The 19,673-nt window shown below is 43.0% G+C and overlaps 1 protein-coding gene across 1 annotated transcript; it reads left to right on the top strand.

Moving 5' to 3' along the window:
- Positions 1-2,041: 2,041 nt before the first annotated feature.
- Positions 2,042-3,935, top strand: BECN2 (beclin 2). Its single transcript, XM_003587063.6, has one exon. It carries the CDS (start codon positions 2,173-2,175, stop codon positions 3,466-3,468), a length of 1,296 nt encoding a protein of 431 aa, XP_003587111.1. The 5' UTR covers positions 2,042-2,172; the 3' UTR covers positions 3,469-3,935.
- Positions 3,936-19,673: the final 15,738 nt, after the last annotated feature.

The raw sequence follows: 19,673 nt of genomic DNA, 5'->3' as shown, positions 1-19,673 counted from the left end.
GATCCCACTACGCCTACATTCCACAACTACTGAGCCCCAAAGCCCTAGAGCCTGTGCTGAGCAACAAGAAGCCACTGTAAAGATTGCCTGCATCTGGAAGTAAAATACCTTTATTGTCAGACATAGGGAAATGGGGCTGAGATGCCTGTGTAAACAAACGTTGCTACTTTTAAAATTTACTAGTCAAAACTCTGTTTAGAGTCTTCACTAACTGAGCACCTAAAACGTGTTTCTTTGTCCTGTCAATACCTGTCAGTTCCTCACAAAAGTATTATTTCTTTGTCTAAAAAGTTTAAAAGCTGTCTGCTTTGGCCACTTCTTAGGTCCCATTTCCGTGGATCTGTGTGTGCACAAATTAAAATCTGTTTCTCCTGTTAAACTATATTGTGTAATTTAATTATTAGTCCAGACACAAGTACTCATGAGGGGTAGGGGAAAATTTCCCCCTCCCTGATGATGGTATTAGAAATGAGTAAGGAGTGGCAGATGGTGTGGTTACAGTCCCTTTGAGCACTTCCAGGATTGATGGTATGGGAATTTTCAATGGTTTACAGAACACTTAACTCACAGCTGTGTTAAGCAAAGAGGGTGCACAATTACAGAGGCATATTGGGGTGGTATTTCTGAGCTGTGAATATTTTTTTTGTAGTTAACAATGAGATGGCCTTGGATTTTGAGCCCATCTGAGAGTCCTGGGACATTTTAAGTCTCCGGGAAAATGAACAACTTTCCAGCCAGTTTGCTTTCTTTTTTTTTTTTCATTGACATGATTTTTTGTTTGTTTATTTTTGGCTGTGCTAGGTCTTCCTTGCTGCATGCAGGCTTTCTCTAGTTGCAGAGGGTAGGGGCTACTCCCTAGCTGCGCTATGCAGGCTCTCTTGTGGAGCACAGTCTCTGGGCAGACAGACTTCAATAGTTGTAGCTTGTGGGCTCAAGAGGGCAGATTCAGTAGTTGTGGCCAAGGGGCTTAGTTGTTCCACATCATGTGGGATCTTCATGAACCAAGGGCTGAACCAGTGTCCCCTGCATTGGCAGGTGGATTCTTAACTGCTGGACCACCAGGGAAGCCCCACTATTTTCTTATTTTTTAATTGACTTTATTAAATGATTCATAAATTAGGCAGCATCCCATCTAACAAGTAGAAAAGTGCTTTTCAGCCAGTTTCTAATAACTTTTAAAAAATTATTTATTTTTGGTTGCACTGGGTCTTCATTGCTGCATGCAGGCTTTCTTTAGTTGCAATGTGTGGGCTTCTCATTGCAGTGGCTTCTCTTGTTGCAGAGCATGAGCTCTAGAGCACTCAGGCTTCAGTAGGTGTGGGCTTCCCTTGTAGCTCAGTTGGTAAAGACTTTGCCTGCAGTGCAGGAGACCTGGGTTGGGAAGATCCCCTGGAGAAGGAAATGGCAACCCACTCCAGTATTCTTGCCATGGACAAAGGAGCCTGGCAGGCTACAGTCCATGGGGTTGCAAGAGTCTGACATGACTTAGCGACTAACCCCCCCACCCCCACTGAAGCTACTTTATTTGATGTGATTTGGTAATTAAACAAATATTAATAAAGTTTTCATGTATGCCCATTACATTACTATGAGATAAAGAATGTGAAGTGTGTCATCAGAACAGAAAACCCAAATTTTGTAGTCAGGGAAGGCTTTCTGGAAGAAATGACATCTAACCCAAAGGATGGGTAGAAGTTATCCAGGTACAGATGGGAAGGAAGAGTGTTCCAGTCAGCGGGAACAATAAGAAATGTTGAAAGAGCTGAAATTCAGTTATTATGCAGGAGCCAAACTGAGCGTGGCAGGAAATGGGAAAAAGTTGGAAAGATGGACAGAGGCCTTGGTGTCAGGTTAAGATGTTTAGACTTTATATTAAGGTAAGATAAGGGCATTAAACATTTTAAGGAGGGATGTGCCCATGACCAGATTTTAGTTTTAGAAAGATTATTATTTCTAAGGGTAGAGTAAGATGATTGGCTTTTCTTTTTAGAAAGAAAGCCTATAAGGAGGTAAGGGAGGTCTATAAGTATTTAAGGGGGGTACCATTGTAAGGTCTTAAGGAGAGTAACAAGATGAGATATGCATTTTAGAAGCAGTTCTAAAAGGTATAAATGGTTAACTAACTGGTGACCCAGAGGAAGCAGTGTCAAGTTGAGAGTCAAGGCCTCCACCATGTCCCACTTCTGCTTTCTTTGCCAGCGCTGCAGCCAGGCTCTGAAGCTGAATCACTCTGTGGAGCCCTCCCAGGAACCTGGAGCTTCGATGCTCATCTCAGCTCAGGGAGAGACAAGAGAAACACCGGAGGGAGGCCCTCCCTCCAAGGAGGAGGCAAACTTTGAAAATCTACAGGATGGCGCCTTTTGCAGGACTCCTCACCCCCCCAGTGGTGGGATGTCCTGGGACTATTCCAGCTTCACCCTGCTTGGGAGGTTGGAGCCCTGGAGGAGTCTCAACAGCATCCAGAAGACTATTAGGGACAGTTCTGACATCCTCTCTGGTGAAACAGAGGTGGACCACCCGCTGTGTGTGGACTGTACTGACTATCTTTTAGAGGTACTGGACGTTGAACTCGCCATCACAGAATCTGACGTTCAGAACTACAAACGCTGTTTGGAGACCAGGAAGTGGTTGAGTGGGGACGACAGGGAGATGCTGCAGGAGAAGCTGAAGGGCCTGGAGTTGGAGGAAGCGAGGCTACTCCAGGAAGTGGCAGAAGTGGAAAAGAACCAAGAAAGGGTAGCAGCCGATCTTGAGGCAGCCCAGGCAGAGACGAAGATGCTGGAGCAGCAGGAAAAGCAGTACTGGGAGGACTACAGTCAACTGAAATGGCAACAATTAGAACTAAATGAGGAGCTGAGCAGTGTGGAGATGCGACTGCAGTACGCCCAGCTCCAGTGCAACCAGTTGGAGAAAACCGACGTCTTTAATGCCACCTTCGAGATCTGGCAAGACGGCCCCTTACCCGTCATCAATAACTTCAGACTGGGCCGCCTCCCTACTGTCCCTGTGTGCTGGGATGAGATCAGTGCAGCCTGGGGACAGACAGCCTTGCTGCTCCTCGCCCTGGCCAATACAGTTGGACTGGAGTTTCAGAGGTACCATCTCATCCCCTGCGGAAGCCATTCCTACCTGAGGTCTTTAATAGATGATTGTGCCGAGTTGCCATTGTTCTCTAGTGGGAAGCAGAATGTTTTCTTACATAACAAATTTGATCAGGCTATGATGGCTTTCCTGGACTGCATGCAGCAGTTCAAGGAAGCAGCTGAGAGCGGTGAGTCGGGTCTCTGTTTGCCCTACAAGATTCATGTGAAGAAAGGCCTGATGGAAGACCCTGGAAGCAGCAGTGGATTCTATTCCATCAGAACCCACTTGAACACGGAGGAGGACTGGACGAAGGCGCTCAAGCTCATGCTTATCAATTTTAAGTGTAGTCTCACTTGGGTCTCCTTAAGGTATGGTCGAAAATAATTTATTCTACAAGGGGGAGATTATGTTTTGAATTAATATATTTTATTTGTGAAAGTGTTATCAGATAAAATTTAAAACTGAAGCATGTGTGTTTATATGTTTTTGGCTGTGCTGGGTCTTTGTTGCTGCGCGTGGGCTTTCTCTAGTTGCAGGGAGCAGGTCTTCCTTGCGGTGCTCGGGTTTCTGATTGTGGTGGCTTCCTTCCCCTGTTGTGGAGCACAGGTTCTAGGTGTGTGGGCTTCATCAGCTGTGGCTCTCAGGCTCGGTAGTTGTGCCTCATGGGCCCTAGAGCACAGGCTCGGTAGCTGTGGCCCACGGGATTTAGTTGCTCCTTGGCATGTGGGATCTTCTTGGATTATGGATCGAACCCATGTCCACTGAATTGGCAGGCAGATTCCTATCCCCTGCACCACCAGGGAAGTCTTATATGTTTACTTTAAAAATGAATAGCCACACAGGCACTAATTTAAAATTATTGTCCCGAGCAACCCCAAAGTTATTGCTGTCTTTCCCAGCACGTTTGTCCTCTCTCCCATTTTTCCTAAACATTCAAAAGGACAAAGATTAAGTCACAAGATGACAAGACTATTTCTCCATTAAAATGGAATAAAGATTGCAGAAAAAACTGAAATGGGTGGTGGTAGGGTGATGAGAGGATGGGGTATTAAGGAGAGAGGTGGGGACATGCTCAATTGTGGCCGACTCTTTGCAACCCCATGGACTGTAGCCTGCCAGGTTCCTCTGTCCATGGAATTTTCCAGGCAAGAATACTGGAGTGAGTTGCCATTTCCTTCTTCAAAAGAGAGGTCTTTAATTTTTTATGAGGAAAGTACTTGGGCCATTGTCCATAGAACTTTGAAGTCAGGAGGTGAATATTAAAAGATAATTACATTTCTGCTGTGATACAGTAAACCCTCTTCATCCCAGAAAAGCTTTAAATAAACTTCTACACTTTCTTCTGTGATTTAAAGTGAGAAGTGTGTCTTTGACACAAACCTTAGGTGAGGGGCTATGGAGACCAGAGAAGACTGGTAGCATTTCTACTGGCCAATGCTCAGGTAAGGGTCACAAAGCAAACCCTTACAGAGAACTGAAGATTGTAGAAGTCAGAGTATTCTGCAAATTGTAGGACTTTCCTGGTGATCCAGTGGTGAGAACTCTGTGTTTCCCCTGTATGGGCATAGGTTCAATCCCAGGTTAGGGAACTAAGAGCCTGCATGCAGCTGCAATATGCATTCATTGATGCCAAGTTTTTTTTTTTTTTTTTTTAACAAAACACAAAAATTTCAAAAAAGCCCATTGTGTCATGTCATTTACTCGATTCTCCATTGCTCTCAGAAGAAAGTCCCAAATTCTTACCGTGACTTTTAGCCTGGGTAATCTGTCCTTCCTACCTCTCTAGGCTCACCTCATATTTCTCCCAGCTCCTTTCTGTTCCCAAATATGCTAACTCCACTCTCCTTCTACCTTTGGCCCATGCTCTTCCCTGTATGTTTTCTGAAATTTATTTTTGGTGTGCTGGGTCTTTGTTGCTGTGCCCGGGCTTTCTCTAATTGCAGTGAGCGAGGGCTACACTCTAGTTGCAGTGTGCGGGCTTCTCATTGTGATGGCTTCCCCTGGATGCGTGGGCCTTAGTAGCTGTGGTGCACACAGGCTTAGTTGTTCTTCGGCATGTGAAATCAGGATCAAGGACGGAACCCGCATCCCCTGCACCGGCAGGCACATTCTTTACCACTGAGCCACCAGGAAATCCCTGATAGCTACTTTAGCTTAGTGGTCCAGATGATGCCTAGAAAGACCCTCATATATATTAAACATCTGTCAGTAGAAATCACTGTGGAAAATAATAACAGGGAGTTGACTAGTTTGTCATGGACTCAAGGCTTCCTGGGTAGCTCAAATGGTAAAGAATCTGCCTGCAGTGCGGGAGACCGAGGTTTATCCCTGGGTCAGGAAGATCCCCTGGAGAAGGGCTTGGCAACCCACGCCAGTACTCTTGCCTAGAGAACTCCATGTACAGAGGAGCCTGGCAGGCTATAGTTCATGGACTCGCAAAGAGTCAGACACAACTGAGTGACTAATACACACACAGATGTAATTAGGGGGCTTCCCAGGTGGTGCCAGTAGTAAAGAAACTGCCTGCCGATGCAGGTAGATGTAAGATGCACAGGTTCGATCCTTGGGTTGGGAAGACCCCCTGGAGGATGGCATGGCAACCCACTCTGGTGTTCTTGCCTAGGAAATCTCATAGACAGAGGAGCCTGCTGGGCTTCTGTCCATAGGGTCACACAGAGTTGGACAGGATTGAAGCAACTTAGCATGCAAAAGTAATAGAAAACTCCTAGGAGATTAAGCTTCCCTGGTGGCTAAGATGGTAAAGAGTCCACCTGCAATGCAGGAGACCTGGGTTTGGTCCCTGGGTCAGGAAGATCCCCTGGAGAAGGAAATGACTACTCACTCCAGTATCCTGGACATGGGGTTGCAAAGAGTCATTCCTGACTGAGCGACTAACTCTTTCACTTTCACTTTCCAGCCTTCAGACCTATTTACTGGAACAAGTTAAATGCCGTCTTGAAGAAATAATCAGATTAGTCTAGAAATGTGGCTCCATGTGGCCTAGGTTTTAAGAAGTAGACATTTTTTTTTTAAGTAGGAGGTGTGTATTAGAAGAAAGAAATGAGACGTAACTGAATATAATGAGAACCCTGAGATGAAAAAAGGAGCCCCTGACTGCTGTCACTGAGCTGGCCTGACTTTAACAGCTGGAGTTCTCCTAGATAACATAAATAACTTTACAGAACAAAAGAATCCCCTCTCTGTGACTATGACGGAGCAAGACAAGAACAGGTCTAGTCTGTAGTGCTGTCTAAGAGACAAAAACAAGAACATTTCCAAACCACAAAAATGGCCAAACATTCCCCTTTCCTGCTGTTTCTTTTGCTTTCACTTAAAAAATCAAGATAATCGTAGAATTGTCCTTGCTTTTGACAAGTCCAGGCAAAATCCCAAGAATCCACACTTCATCGAGATGCCACCTTCATTGCTTCCCTGTGGCATCTTTCCCTCCTTGCAGAGAACTGATCAATCCAAATTTGTTCACATAGGTTCCCAGTCTTTGGCTGGAGGGCAGCAATCATTTTGATTAGATCCTGGCTTGAAAAAGCAAGCTCAGTTCAGTCACTCAGTCGTGTCTGACTCTTTGCAACCCCATGGACTGCAGCACGCCAGGCTTCCCAGTCCGTCACCAACTCCTGGAGTTTTTTCAAACTCATGTCCATCAAGTTGGTGATGCCATCCAGTCATCTCATCCTCTGTTGTCCCCTTCCCCTCCTGCCTTCAATTTTTCCCATCATGAGGGTTTTTTCCAATGAGTCAGTTCTTCACATCAGGTGGCCAAAGTATTGGAGTTTCAGCTTCAGCATCAGTCCTTCCAGTGAATATTCAGGACTGATTTCCTTTAGGATGGACTGGTTTGATCTCCTTGCAGTCCAAGAGACTCTCAAGAGTCTTCAACATCACAGTTGAAAAGCATCAGTTCTTTGGTGGTCAGCTTTCTTTATAGTCCAACTCTCACATCCATACATAACTACTGGAAAAACCATAGCTTTGAGTAGACAGACTTTTGTTGGCAAAGTAATGTCTCTGCTTTTTAATATGCTGTCTAGGCTTGTCATAGCTTTTCTTCCAAGGAGCAAGTGTCTTTTAATTTCATGGCTGCAGTCACCATCTACAGTGATTTTGGAGCCCCCCAAAATAAAGTCTCTCATTGTTTCCATTGTTTCCCCTTCTATTTGTCATGAAGTGATGGGACGGGATGACATGATCTTAGTTCTCTGAATGTTGAGGTTGTGTGTGTGTGTGTGTGTGTGTGTGTGTGTGTGTATAGCAGAGTTTTATTCGAGTAAACAGCATGGATCACAAGTCCCTTGAAAGTCTACAATCTGACAGATAGGTTAGTAGTTCTAATTCCCCACACCATTACGAAATGGTCAAAGAGACCAGGAAAAGGTGACCCAGAAAGGAAAGTTCAGTCCTCACGCTTTCCCCATTTTTGGTCACTCCCCTCACAAGGACCTTGGGTGTCTCTTGGCATTGGCGGGTCTGTATAAACCCCTGACTGGGCTCCCCTGTTTGGGAGTGCCTTCAACCATTACAAGGCACCGAGAAACCGCAAAGCAGGGCCTGTCGCTTGCTTCACTCAGGGCATGTCATTCATTCACACAAACACACTGTAGAGTTAGTAAAGCAAAGCAGAAAATGTGTATTCTGAGAAGGCAGAGAGGTTAGAGCTCTGAGTGTTCTTACCTTGTCCTGAAGATCCTGGACAAGCCCCCAAGATGATAGCTTACAGTGAACCGTGTTGGATTCGTGATCTCCAAAGAAAGTTTAGCTTCGGGACCAAGGACCAGGCTTGATCACTCAAATTAGCTTCGGGACCAAGGACCAGGCTTGATCACTCAAGAGCTTTTGTGTAGAAGTTTTATTAAACGGAGGAAGGGGACAGAGAGAGCTTCTGATGCAGACATCAAAAGGGGGATGAAGAATGCCCCTTGAATGTTGAGTTTTAAGCCAACTTTTTCATTCTTCTCTTTCACTTTCATCAAGAGGCTCTTTAGTTGTCTTTGCTTTTTGCCACAAGGGTGGTATCATCTGTGTATCTGAAGGTATTGATACTTCTCCCGGCAATCTTGATTCCAGCTTGTGCTTCATCCAGCCTGCCATTTCACATGGTATACTCTGCACATAAGTTAAATAAGCTGGGTGACAATATACAACCTTGATGTACTCCTTTCCCTATTTGGAACCAGTCTGTTGTTCCATGTCCAGTTTTAACTGTTGCTTCTTGATCTGCACACAGATTTCTCAGGAGGCAGGTCAAGTGGTCTGGTATTCCCATCTCTTTCAGAATTTTCCACAGTTTGTTGTGATCCACACAGTCAAAAGCTTTAGCATAGTCAAGCAGAAGTAGGCTAAATTTGCCTATTACTCCAGGTATCTCTTAACTTCCTACTTTTTCATTCCAGTCCCCTATAATGAAAAGGATATCTTTTGGGGGTGTTAGTTCTAGAAGGTCTTGTAGGTCATAATAGAACTGTTCAACTTCAGCTTTTTTCAACATTACTGGTTGGGGCATAGATTTGGACTACTGTGATATTGAATGGTTTGCCTTGGAAATGAACAGAGATCATTCTATCATTTTTGAGATTGCATCCAAGAACTGAATTTTGGACTCTTTTGTTGACTATGATGGCTACTCCATTTCTTCTAAGGGATTCTTGCCCTCAGTAGTAGATATAATTGTCATCTGAGTTAAATTCGCCCATTCCAGTCCATTTTAGTTCACGGATTCCTAAAATGTCAATGTTCACTCTTGCCATCTCCTGTTTGATGACTTCCAATTTACCTTGATTCGTGGACCTAAGATTCCAAGTTCTTATGCAATATTGATATTTACAGCATCAGACTTTACTTCCATCACCAGTCATATCCACAACTGGGTGTTGTTTTTGCTTTGGCTCCATCTCTTCATTCTTTCTGGGGTTATTTCTTCACTCTTCTCAGTAGCATATTGGGCACATACTGACCTGGGGAGTTAATCTTTCAGTGTCATATCTTTTTGCATTTTCATACCATTCATGGAGTTCTTAAGGCAAGACTACTTGCCTTAAGTGGTTTGCCATTGCCTTCTCCAGTGAAGTGAAGTTGCTCAGTCATGTGTGACTCTTTGTGACCCCATTGACTGTAACCTACCAGGCTCCTCTGTCCATGGCATTTTCCAGGCAAATGTAATGGAGTGGTTTGCCATTTCCTTCACCAGGGGATCTTCCTGACCCCAACACAGGGATTGAACCTAGGTCTCCCACATTGCAGGCAGACACTTTACCCTCTGGCCACCAGGGAAGCCTGCCTTCTCCAGTGGACCACAGTTTGTCAGAGCTCTCCATCATGACCCGTCCATCTTGGGTGGCCCTACATGGCTTGGCTCATAGTTTCATTGAGTTAGACAAGGCTGTGGTCCATGTGATCAGTTTGATTAGTTTTCTGTGATTGTGGTTTTCATTCTGTCTGCCCTCTGTGGGATAGGGATGAGAGGCTTTTGGAAGGTTCTTGATGGGAGAGACTGACTGGGGGTGAGGGGTGGGGGGGAACTGGGTTTTGTTCTGATGTCCATTCTCAGTAAATATTTAATCCAATTTTCTGTTGATGGGTGGGGCTGTGTTCCCCTCCTTGTTGTTTGACCTGAGATCAAACTACGGTGAAGTTAATGAAGTAATGGTGACCCCTTCAAAAGGTCCCATGCATGCACTGCTGCACTCAGTGCCCCCAACCCTGTAGCAGGCCACTGCCAACCCATGCCTCTGCAGGAGACTCCTGGACACTCACAGGCAAGTTGGGTCAGTCTCTTGTGGGGTCCCTGCTCCTTTCTCCTGGGTCCTGGTGAGCACAAGGTTTTGTTTGTGCCTTCCAAGAGTCTGTTTCCCCAGCCCTGTGTGAGTTCTGTAATCAAATCCCACTGTTCTCCAAAGTCAAATTCCCTGGGGGTTCTCAGTCCCTTTGCCAGATCCCCAAGTTGGGAAATCTCTTGTGAGTCCTAGAACTTTCTTAACAGTGTGAGAATTTACTTAGTATGATTGTTCTGCAGTTTGTGAGTTGTCTGCTCGGCGGCTCTATGTTGGAGTTAATGGTGATCTCCTTCAAAGGGCTTATGCCACACCCAGGACAGCTGCACCCAGAGCCCCTGACCCTGTGACAGGCCACCTGAAAAAGCAACAGACAGCTCTAAGAGACGTATTGGGAAGAATTACTGAAATTAGATCATACAGAGTTTGTCTTTCTCTGTACGCCTTATTCTTTAATTTTTAAAGAGAAATAGTATAATGGTCAGGTATATACAAACCTTTTTTTTTTTTAAATTTGAAAAATGTCATTATCAGATGTTAAAAAAAGCCCCAGCTCCTCAGCTAAACTACTTATAAACTAAATAGAAAGTAGATATTCTCTTTAAACTTTCATCTTATCTTCTAAAACATGGAATTAATGATAGTAATTTTATTGTTAACTTAACAATATTTTAAGTTAGTAAAGTACTTGGCACATTTTATTATCATCTATTGTTAAAACTATGCAGATGTTGTAAACACCTTTGTACATAAGTTTGTGTACTTATATGACATATGAGTATTTCCATATCATAAATTTCTGAAGAGGAAATTTTTGAGTAAATGGATATGAATATTTTCTAAGTTAAAAAATTTCTTCACCAAATATTGTTCTATAATGAATGTACACAAACCTACCCTGACACCTATGGAACCTAGAGCAGAAGCACCAGTGGAGTATGTATAAACACTTAAACCAAGCTACAGACTATTCAGTGACATACATTTTATCTTCTAGCCTTGATAAATACACCATCATCACCTCAAAGGCCAGCTTCAACTTTGGAATTCTCAGACAGATACCTTGAAGTTCCAGGATGAGAGGCTATGTGGGTCCATAATCAATGAACCATCTCCTTCTTCTCTGCCTCTGTCTCCTTTCCACAAGGCAGAGTCTCTCACATGTCCCTGTGAGCACATCAGTTTCAAGCTTCATCCACAGATCTGCAAGCAGCCATCCTTCAGTGGCCCCTTCAGGCCAAAGGTCCAAGCAGCACAATCCATCCTTAGGAAAATGGACTAAGGAGAGAGGCCTGTGTAGTTTCTGATATGGGTACTGGGCCACTTGCACAGAGATGGGCAGGGTCCTATACACATGGAGTATGATCTCGAAGGGGAGGGCCAGTCTTCTTAACCTCCTAGAACCTTATTCCAGTGGGGAAGTAGGCAGCAGATGAAGACCAGAATGGGGTTCTTTAAAGTACAGAGAGGCCCCTCTTGCTCATGTTTAAGGAGGTATTTATAAGCTTATATTCCTATTGAAGTTGCCTATTCCATCACAACATAACACTGGATACTACCGATTTTGAAAACATTTAGTAATCTTTTACCTGAGAAAATCCCAATGTTTCAACATGAATTCCTATAATTATCGGTAAACATTTTGGTGTTTGCAACCACTTGGATTTCCTCTTTGTTGAATGAAGAACATTTTGTTAATAATTTTTAATATTGTTCAATCAAATTCCAAGATTTTCTGTATACTAGGGAAGTCAGCAGTTTGTCATAAGGGTTGCAAACATTCCCCACCTCCAGGTTTCATTTGATCATATTTGTAATTGGTTATCTAGAAGTCTTAGTTTCAATTTTTATGTAGTCAAAATTAGTATTCTTTTCTTTATGGCATTTGAGTTTTGTGTCATGGTGAGAAAGATGATCTCCATTCCAAGATTATAAAATTATACACCCACAGTTTATTTTCATCTAGCACAATACAGTTTCACTGCTTTTACATTAAAATACTTGATGCATCTGGAATTTATTTTAATGTAAGACTTGATTTGGGTCTCATGTTTTCTTTTATTCCAAATGGCAAGCTCATTGTTTCAATTGCTTTTATCAAATAATCCATCCTTTGGCACAGATGATCTAACTTGCTCCTGCTATAATCATGTTTTATCTCCCTAACAACACTCCACACTCAAGACAAAGCCTTTATTTTCTTGGGACACTCACGTCAATGGGCAAGTCCTCAACAAATGTACTCAGAAGTGTTCAACAAATACTAGGGATAAATTGGAGGGCTTGCTATTATCTAGTGAGAAAATGGCTATTACAAAGATTAAATGAAATATTGGGACTTCCCTGGTGATACAGTGGATAAGAATCCACCTGCCAATGCAGGGAATACGGGTTTGATACCTGGTCCAGGAAGATTCCACATGCCATGGAGCAACCAGGCCCATGTGTCACAACTACTGAAGCCCGTGCTCCCTAGAGCCTGTGTTCCTCTACAAGAGAAGCCATCACAATGAGAAACCAGTGCATCACAAGTAGAGTGTCGCCCCTAACCTCTGCAACTAGAGAAAGCCCATGAGCAGCTACAAAGATGCTCAGTCATGTCTGACTCTTTGCGACCATGTGAAATATACAGTCCATGGAATTCTCCAGGCCAGAATACTGGAGTGGGCAGTCTTTCCCTTCTCCAGGGGATCTTCCCAACCCACGTATTGAACCAAGGTCTCCCACATTGCAGGTGGATTCTATACCAGCTGAGCCCCAAGGGAAGCCCACCCAGTGCAAACAAAAAAATAAATAAATTATTTTAAAAACCTTTAGGTTGTTTATATATATATATATTATATATAATATTATATATATATATATATATATATTAAATGAACTGTAAAGTTCCTAGGACAGGATTGGTACATATTAAGGTACTACTACTCTTCTTTTAGGACTTCCCTGGTGGCTCAGACGGTAAAGCATCTGCCTGAAATGTGGGAGACCTGGTTCGATCCCTGGGTCAGGAAGATTCTCTGGAGAAGAAAATGGCAATCCACTCCAGTACTCTTGCCTGGAAAATGGCACGGACAGAGGAGCCTGGTAGGCTACACCCCATGGGGTCACAAAGAGTCAGACACGACTGAGTGACTAAACTTTCACTTTCATTCTTCTTTTGATTAGGTTAAAAAATTATGTTCAATATTATATTTAGACAATGGCATTAACAACATAATGAGAGAAGAACTTTTACCATGTTAGTCAAGAATTCTACTTCTTGCCAGCTTCAGTGCATGAGTCACTCCTTCCCTCCTACTCTCCATTATTTCTGAATCACACAGAACCTAGCAAGACAAATAGCTGTATGTGACCACTGACTCGGTGACCTCAGATTCTCTTTTGTTTTTTAATTCACATGGCTTACCATCAAGATCAAGATATTATAAAGGAAAAAAGAATAAAACACAATAGTAATGTTTTTTTGTTTGCTTGTTTTTATTTTTGCTTGTTTTAACTATAGTAATGAAGAAAAAACCTTTTTCAAAGCCTGTGTTGATTCCATATTTACCAACATGTAATCCTAGCTGTGTTACTTTCCCCAGGTCTATTTCCTGCTATGTCTCTGTTGATCTCTAAGCCTCCATATGAGATTTCTAAGCAGGTACTGTCACTTAACAAAGAGCCTACTTCCTATTTATTTCCCACCAAACTTTCTGAGGGCAGAACTTCTCAAAGCAGACTGATAATCACATGAACCAAATTCTAGCTCCTAGACAGTCCTGGGCAGTATGAACACTGTTCCCCACCCCCTCCCAGCCCCACTTTGGGGAAGTGCCCTAATTATGGTGAATCTGTGTTCATTCTGCTTCTGCTCTAGTAAAACCAATTTAACAAACATGTTTTGAGCCAATACTTTTGCTTAGCATGGTCCTGAGTGGTTGAAGCATCCTGGAAAGAGCATGGGCTTTGCAAGCAGACAAATACAGTTTGGGAAGATAGCCCACCTTGGGCCCAGTGAAGTTACTTAATCTCTTTGTCAGTTTCCTCATCTATAAAACTTGATCGTGTGATTTGAAACAACCTACGAACAAATGGACAAGACAGCCCACTGTAGCAGAGGAATCCATTCAAGCAAGATCTGGGGCTTCCCTGGTGGTTCAGATGGTAAAGAATCTGCCTGCAAGGCAGGAGACCCGGGTTCGATCCTTAAGTCAGGACCCTGGAGAAGGGAATAGCAACCCACTCAGTATTGTTGCCTGGAAAATTCCATGGACAGAGGAGCCTGGTGGGCTACAGTCCATGGGGTCACAAAGAGTCAAACTGAAGTGACTTAGCAAGCACATGTAGATCATTTTAAACCTTCTTCCAACTGTAATATTCTATAATTTTGAAATGCCTATGTAAAGCTAGAAGAAACCATTTCTTCCAGAATCACAGCCAATTAGTTCTGTATTAAATTAGGTTATAAATTAAAAGTAACACATGAGGTTGAAAAGTGAAAGTGAAAGTCACTCAGTCTTGTCCCACTCTTTGTGACCCCACAGACTGCAGCACACCAGACTCCTCTGTCCATGGGATTCTCCAGGCAAGCATACTGGAGTAGGGTCCCATCCCTTCTTAGGGGTCTGGGTCTCTGGCATTGTAGGCAGGTTCTTTACTGTCTGAGCCACTACATGAGTTATTATTATTACTTTTTCACTGTTACTCAATGACAAACTGGCACTTGCTGAGAACACTTGCCATTTGCCTCTGTGGGAACCGAATCCTGTGCTGCTGCAGCTGTTGACCTTTGACACGCCCTGAAGGGGGTTCAGGTGGAGAATGAGACACTTTCGCTCCAGGAATACTGGTGGAATAGGTCTTTAGATAGTTAGATATTTTCAGGAATTGATTTAATGAACTCAGTCCTTGCATCTCCTCCCATCTAGAAAAGCCCTATATCCCTTCATGGTGACATCAGCTCCTTGTGACTAGCAGAAAACCTTTTGTCAGATAAATACTTGATTGCATGAGCTGTTCCTTCACCAAAGTCCTATATATTGACCTTGCCCCCTACCTCTTTGTTTCAGTCTCTCAGAGCTATCTGAGGTGCTGTCTCCCAGGCTGTACTCCTCATTTTGTCCCAAGTAAAACTTAACTCGCAGCTCTCACATTATGCCACTTTAAATCACCAGCTATTTTTTTAAGTTCTGAAATTCCTATTTGAGTAAGAGAAAAGTACATACCTTCATACCAAGGAGCTGGCCTGGGACTTACAGATAAACCAGTGTCTTCCTGGTGAACATAACAACTTCATAGAGCAACTGCATCAGACAAGGCCACTCTGTGACTATCCATGGTGGATCAAGATAAGAACAAGACCTCTCTGTAATCATGTCTGAACACAGGCAAAAATACAGGCATTGTCCAAGCTACAAAAACTACCCAGACCACAAAAATGACCAAAGAGCCCCTAACTTGGCCAGTGCGAGTGACTGCTATTTCTTCACCAATCACAGCTTTAGCCTTTTGCCATTCTTTTCCTCTTATAGATAAGATTTATTAAAATACCTAAGTATGGAATTTCCCCTGTCTCCTGACAGCATTCAATTCAAAGCAAAACCATTCTGCTTTAAACTCTTTCCAAATCATCAACACAAGTCCAAATCCCATAATACCTTTATATCCCCTCTTACCGAGACCCATGTTTTCCAGTGAGTGCATTCCCCTTCACTGTAATGGGCAATAACCCAACTTAACAATAGCTCTGCTTCTGGTGACCTTTGGCTGGAGATCATTAACACATTCAAAGCTGAACTATTCTCCAGAAAATTATTACCAAATGACCAATTTCTAGGGCTTTTTGCCTCTCAGAAAAGAAACCCAGAGACTTCTTGAAGCAGAATATAGTTCAGCTTCATTATTTCTGCAGTTATAGAACATTTAACTTAGCTTCTTAGGGTTTGGAAATACCCAAACAGTATCTGTCCAACACACATAATAAAGCCTAAGAGACTTCATAACTTCAATAGGCATGTACATATGAAACTAATATAATGTTGCAAAACAACTAAACCTCAATGAAAAAAATATTTCTTTTCTTTTTTTAAAAAAGATTTAAAAGAAACCTAAATAGATGAATCCAAATTGTCTGAAAATACCTCAATCAGTTGGGAGTGACGGTGGGGTTTGATAGGGGAGCAATGTAGTGTGGAGTGTGGGGAGTGATCTCCAGCCAAAGGTCACCAGAAGCAGAGTTATCTTTAAACAAGTTGGGTTATTACCCATTACAGTGAAGGGGAACACACTCAATGGAAAACATGGGTCTTGGTAAGAGTAGTGTGGAGGAAAGTGGGGTTCACAGTTGGGCAGGAGGGGATCCCACTTCACTGACTACCATGCGAATAGGAGCCCCTGAATTTTGTAGCATAACAAGCCTGGATTAAAGGGTTAGGTGAAGAGTAGCTATAAATGTTAAAAGAGTTTCATGCAACACAAAGATTAACCAAAGGGCATCTAAAATTGTCAATCAGATCAGAATGCTTAACTGCTGAGGATGCTGAAATGAGGAATGCAAAAAAGAAAAAAAGCCCAATAAAAGAAAACACAACTTCCAAGTCCTTCATGCTGCCATGGCAACTGGAGCTCACAATGATGGCATCATAAAGGCAGCTGGATTTGAGCACATGTGACTGCTGTTGGGAGCTGGAGGGTGGGGAGGAGGATGAGGGCAAGATCCCACCATGAGGGAAATGGAAACTGGGCAAGGGAAAATGCACACTAATCCTGGTAACAAAAATAAAATTGGTCACAGCTGTTAGCTGTAAGAGAAGAATAAGTGGATTTTACTTTTGCATGATGTCTTTTCACCAGAGATTGTTAAAACACACTTAACTATCACCAGTTCATTCCTTGAACACCTCGCTGAGAGTGCTGTCACCCCTTTTATGGGCAATATGGTCAGTTCAATGACTCATGATAAGGGGAAAAAGGTATAAAATATTCCATAGCAACTGGCCATCGTACAAAATATGAGTTTACAAACTTATTTGAACCCCCATATTCTCCTATACCAAAAGGTCTCTAACTTTATTCAGTAAAGCTTAACATTAAAAGTAGTTTTTATCTCAAAATAGGGCTAAATGAAACGCATTGTTGAATCTTGGTAAAGGGTATGGGGGAGCTCCTTGTGCTGTTCTTGCAGTTTATCTGCACCTTTGAATTCTATCAAAACACAAAGTACAACAAAATAACTAGAGCAGCTTGTCCAGTGCTTTTCTCAGGGCAGGGCTTTCTAGCTGTGGTGTCCACTGCTATGGCCCAGGGCCAAGTCTAGGGCTTTGCCCACAGTAGGTGGTCAATCAGTGCCTGTTGCATCAATGGGCACTCAGTGAACAATAGCAACTGTTACTGAGTGTAGTTTGCCAGGGCATTCTCACTGAAGTACTGACCGAGCAGCTCCAACAAGTCCTATATCATGAGGATATTCTCCGATGACTTCCCTGGTCACTAATATTCTTTCACTCATTCACACATATTTTCCAAGTGACTCTAGGATGCTAGGAACTGTGCCAGACGTTGATTCAGAGTTGATGAATTTCAAGCACATGGACTCATTACATTTATAGGCTGGTGGAGGAGACAGACATGAAACAAGCAATTCGCAAAAGGGAACTGGCCTTCAGTGGTGACAGGGATTATGGGAGGAGGGTACAGAGAGCTCTGAGAGCCTGGGACAGAAGAAAAGGAAAAGAATGAGCCATGTGTAATGAGCTAAGAAGAAAGAAGTATAACGTCAGCCTGGAGAATTGCGTGGAGGCTGGTGTGAGGGAGGAAAAATGAATTTCCCTCTACCCTCTAAGTTCTTGACTGATGTAATAAAAGACAGAGGAGCAAATGAAAAAATGAAAAAACAATTATTAATGTGTATACATGGGAGATGGGCTTCCCAGGTGACGCAATGGTAAAGAATCTGTCTGCTAATGCAAGAGACACAGGTCTGATTCCTGGATCGGAAAAATCCCCTGGAGGAGGAAATGGCACTCCAGTGTTCTTGCCGGAAAATTCCATAGACAGAAGAGTCTGGTGGGCTACCATCCATGGGGGTGCAAAGAGTCAGATACAGCTGAGCACGACATCTTAATAGGCAGGGGAAAGGGCTCTGGACCTCTTAGGGGAAAGTAAATGGATTGGAGAAGACCCTGATGCTGGGAAAGATTGAAGGAAGGAGGAGAAGGGGATGACAGACGATGAGATGGTTGGATGGCATCACCGACTCAATGGACAGGAGTTTGAATAAGCTCTTGGAGTTGGTGATGGACAGGGAAGCCTGGCGTGCTGCTGTCCATGGGGTTGCAAAGAGCTGGACACGACTGAGCAACTGAACTGAACTGAAACAGATTTTAGAAAGGTGATTGGTCCCTTAGAAGAATAGATGGGAGGATTGATAGTTTGTGACAGAGTTTGTCTGGGTGTGGTATTGATGTCTAGTCTCCCGTCTTGTGACAAGGTCACCAACCTCTTTAGTATAGTGGTGAGTATATCCCCACCTATACTGTGGGAGACCAGAGTTCAATTCCCTGATGAGGAGGCAACAAGCCCTTTTTAGGCTTCCCAGGTAGCTTAAATTGTAAAGAATCTGCCTGCAATGTGAGAGACCTGGGTTTGATCCCTAAGGGGAGAAGATCCCCTGGAGAAGGAAATGGCAACCCACTCCAGTATTCTTGCCTGGAGAATTCCATGGACAAGTAGCCTGGAAGGCTACAGTCCATGGGGTTGCAAAGAGTTGGACACAACTGAGCAACTAACATGTTCACTTTACTTTCACTTGTGATAGGAGTCAATCTTTCCTTTTTGATGAAACTCCCAGGGAGGAGATTTAGGAGAGTTGAGCACTTTTCAGAGAATCTGTCTTTAGGTAGGAAAGGGGAGTTCAGAGAAAGCCCCTCCCTGCATTTGCTGTTTTTCAAGTGCCTATAGCTCAAAATAATCAATATGCCAAAGTGTATGTGGAGGTAACATATTCTGCTACTGCTCACAGCCCACTTCAGACCTTGAAGCCAAAGTTATGGACTTCAGTTTTAACATCAGAGCAGCAGGAAGCATGAAGGAAGCCAGTCTTAGGAAGAAACTTCTAAAGATCTTTCAAGCTATTGTCAAAATCTGAAGTTCTTTCCACTGAGTCTCACTGCCATACCCTTTGGAGGGACAAAGATAGAATTTTTAAAACCTAACATAATCTAAAGGTAACCTGTATTTATGACAGCCAAGTGAGGATTCTTATGCACTGAAGCTCAGCAGGCCAACTGCCTAATGATAGTAGTTTATGCTTATTTAGTGCTTAATCTTCCTCAAGCATTATTTTAAGCTCATTACACACATTAACTCATTAAATTGTCATTAAGTCTATGAGGTAGGTACTATTTTTATTTCCATTTTTACAGATGAAGGTTTTGAGGCTTAGATAATTTTAAGTAACTTTCTCAAAGTCCCAGAGTAAATGGGGGAAACACTATTTATACCTTAGCAGGCTGGCTCCCAAACCAGTGGTGATGATACTGAAGGGATCAGGATATGCCACCTCAAAATGTGTTATAAAGATTATTGGTATAATGATTATTTTGAGCTGAAGGCAATTGAGAATTAATAGATTCAGGCAGAGTTCTCTGTTCTGCCTTATCTGCCTAAAAGCAGGGCATAAATTTCCCCTTGTGAAGGAGCCCCTCTGTACCAGCAACAGTAGAGCAACTCTTATCACCATAGATGGAAAGAGGAGTTTTCATAAACAGTCCTAACTAAAATAATCCCTCTCTTTCATTAGTGTCCTCATATACAACTGAC

This window comes from Bos taurus, chromosome 16 (genome assembly GCF_002263795.3).
Source record: "Bos taurus isolate L1 Dominette 01449 registration number 42190680 breed Hereford chromosome 16, ARS-UCD2.0, whole genome shotgun sequence".
Taxonomy (NCBI): domain Eukaryota; kingdom Metazoa; phylum Chordata; class Mammalia; order Artiodactyla; family Bovidae; genus Bos; species Bos taurus.
Note: the sequence above shows the minus strand (reverse complement) of the source record. Positions and strands in the feature narration are given on the sequence as shown.

Coding starts and splice junctions, on each gene's coding strand:
- BECN2 (XM_003587063.6), top strand. CDS start 2,173: ATGTCCCACTTCTGCTTTCTTTGCCAGCGCTGCAGCCAGGCTCTGAAG.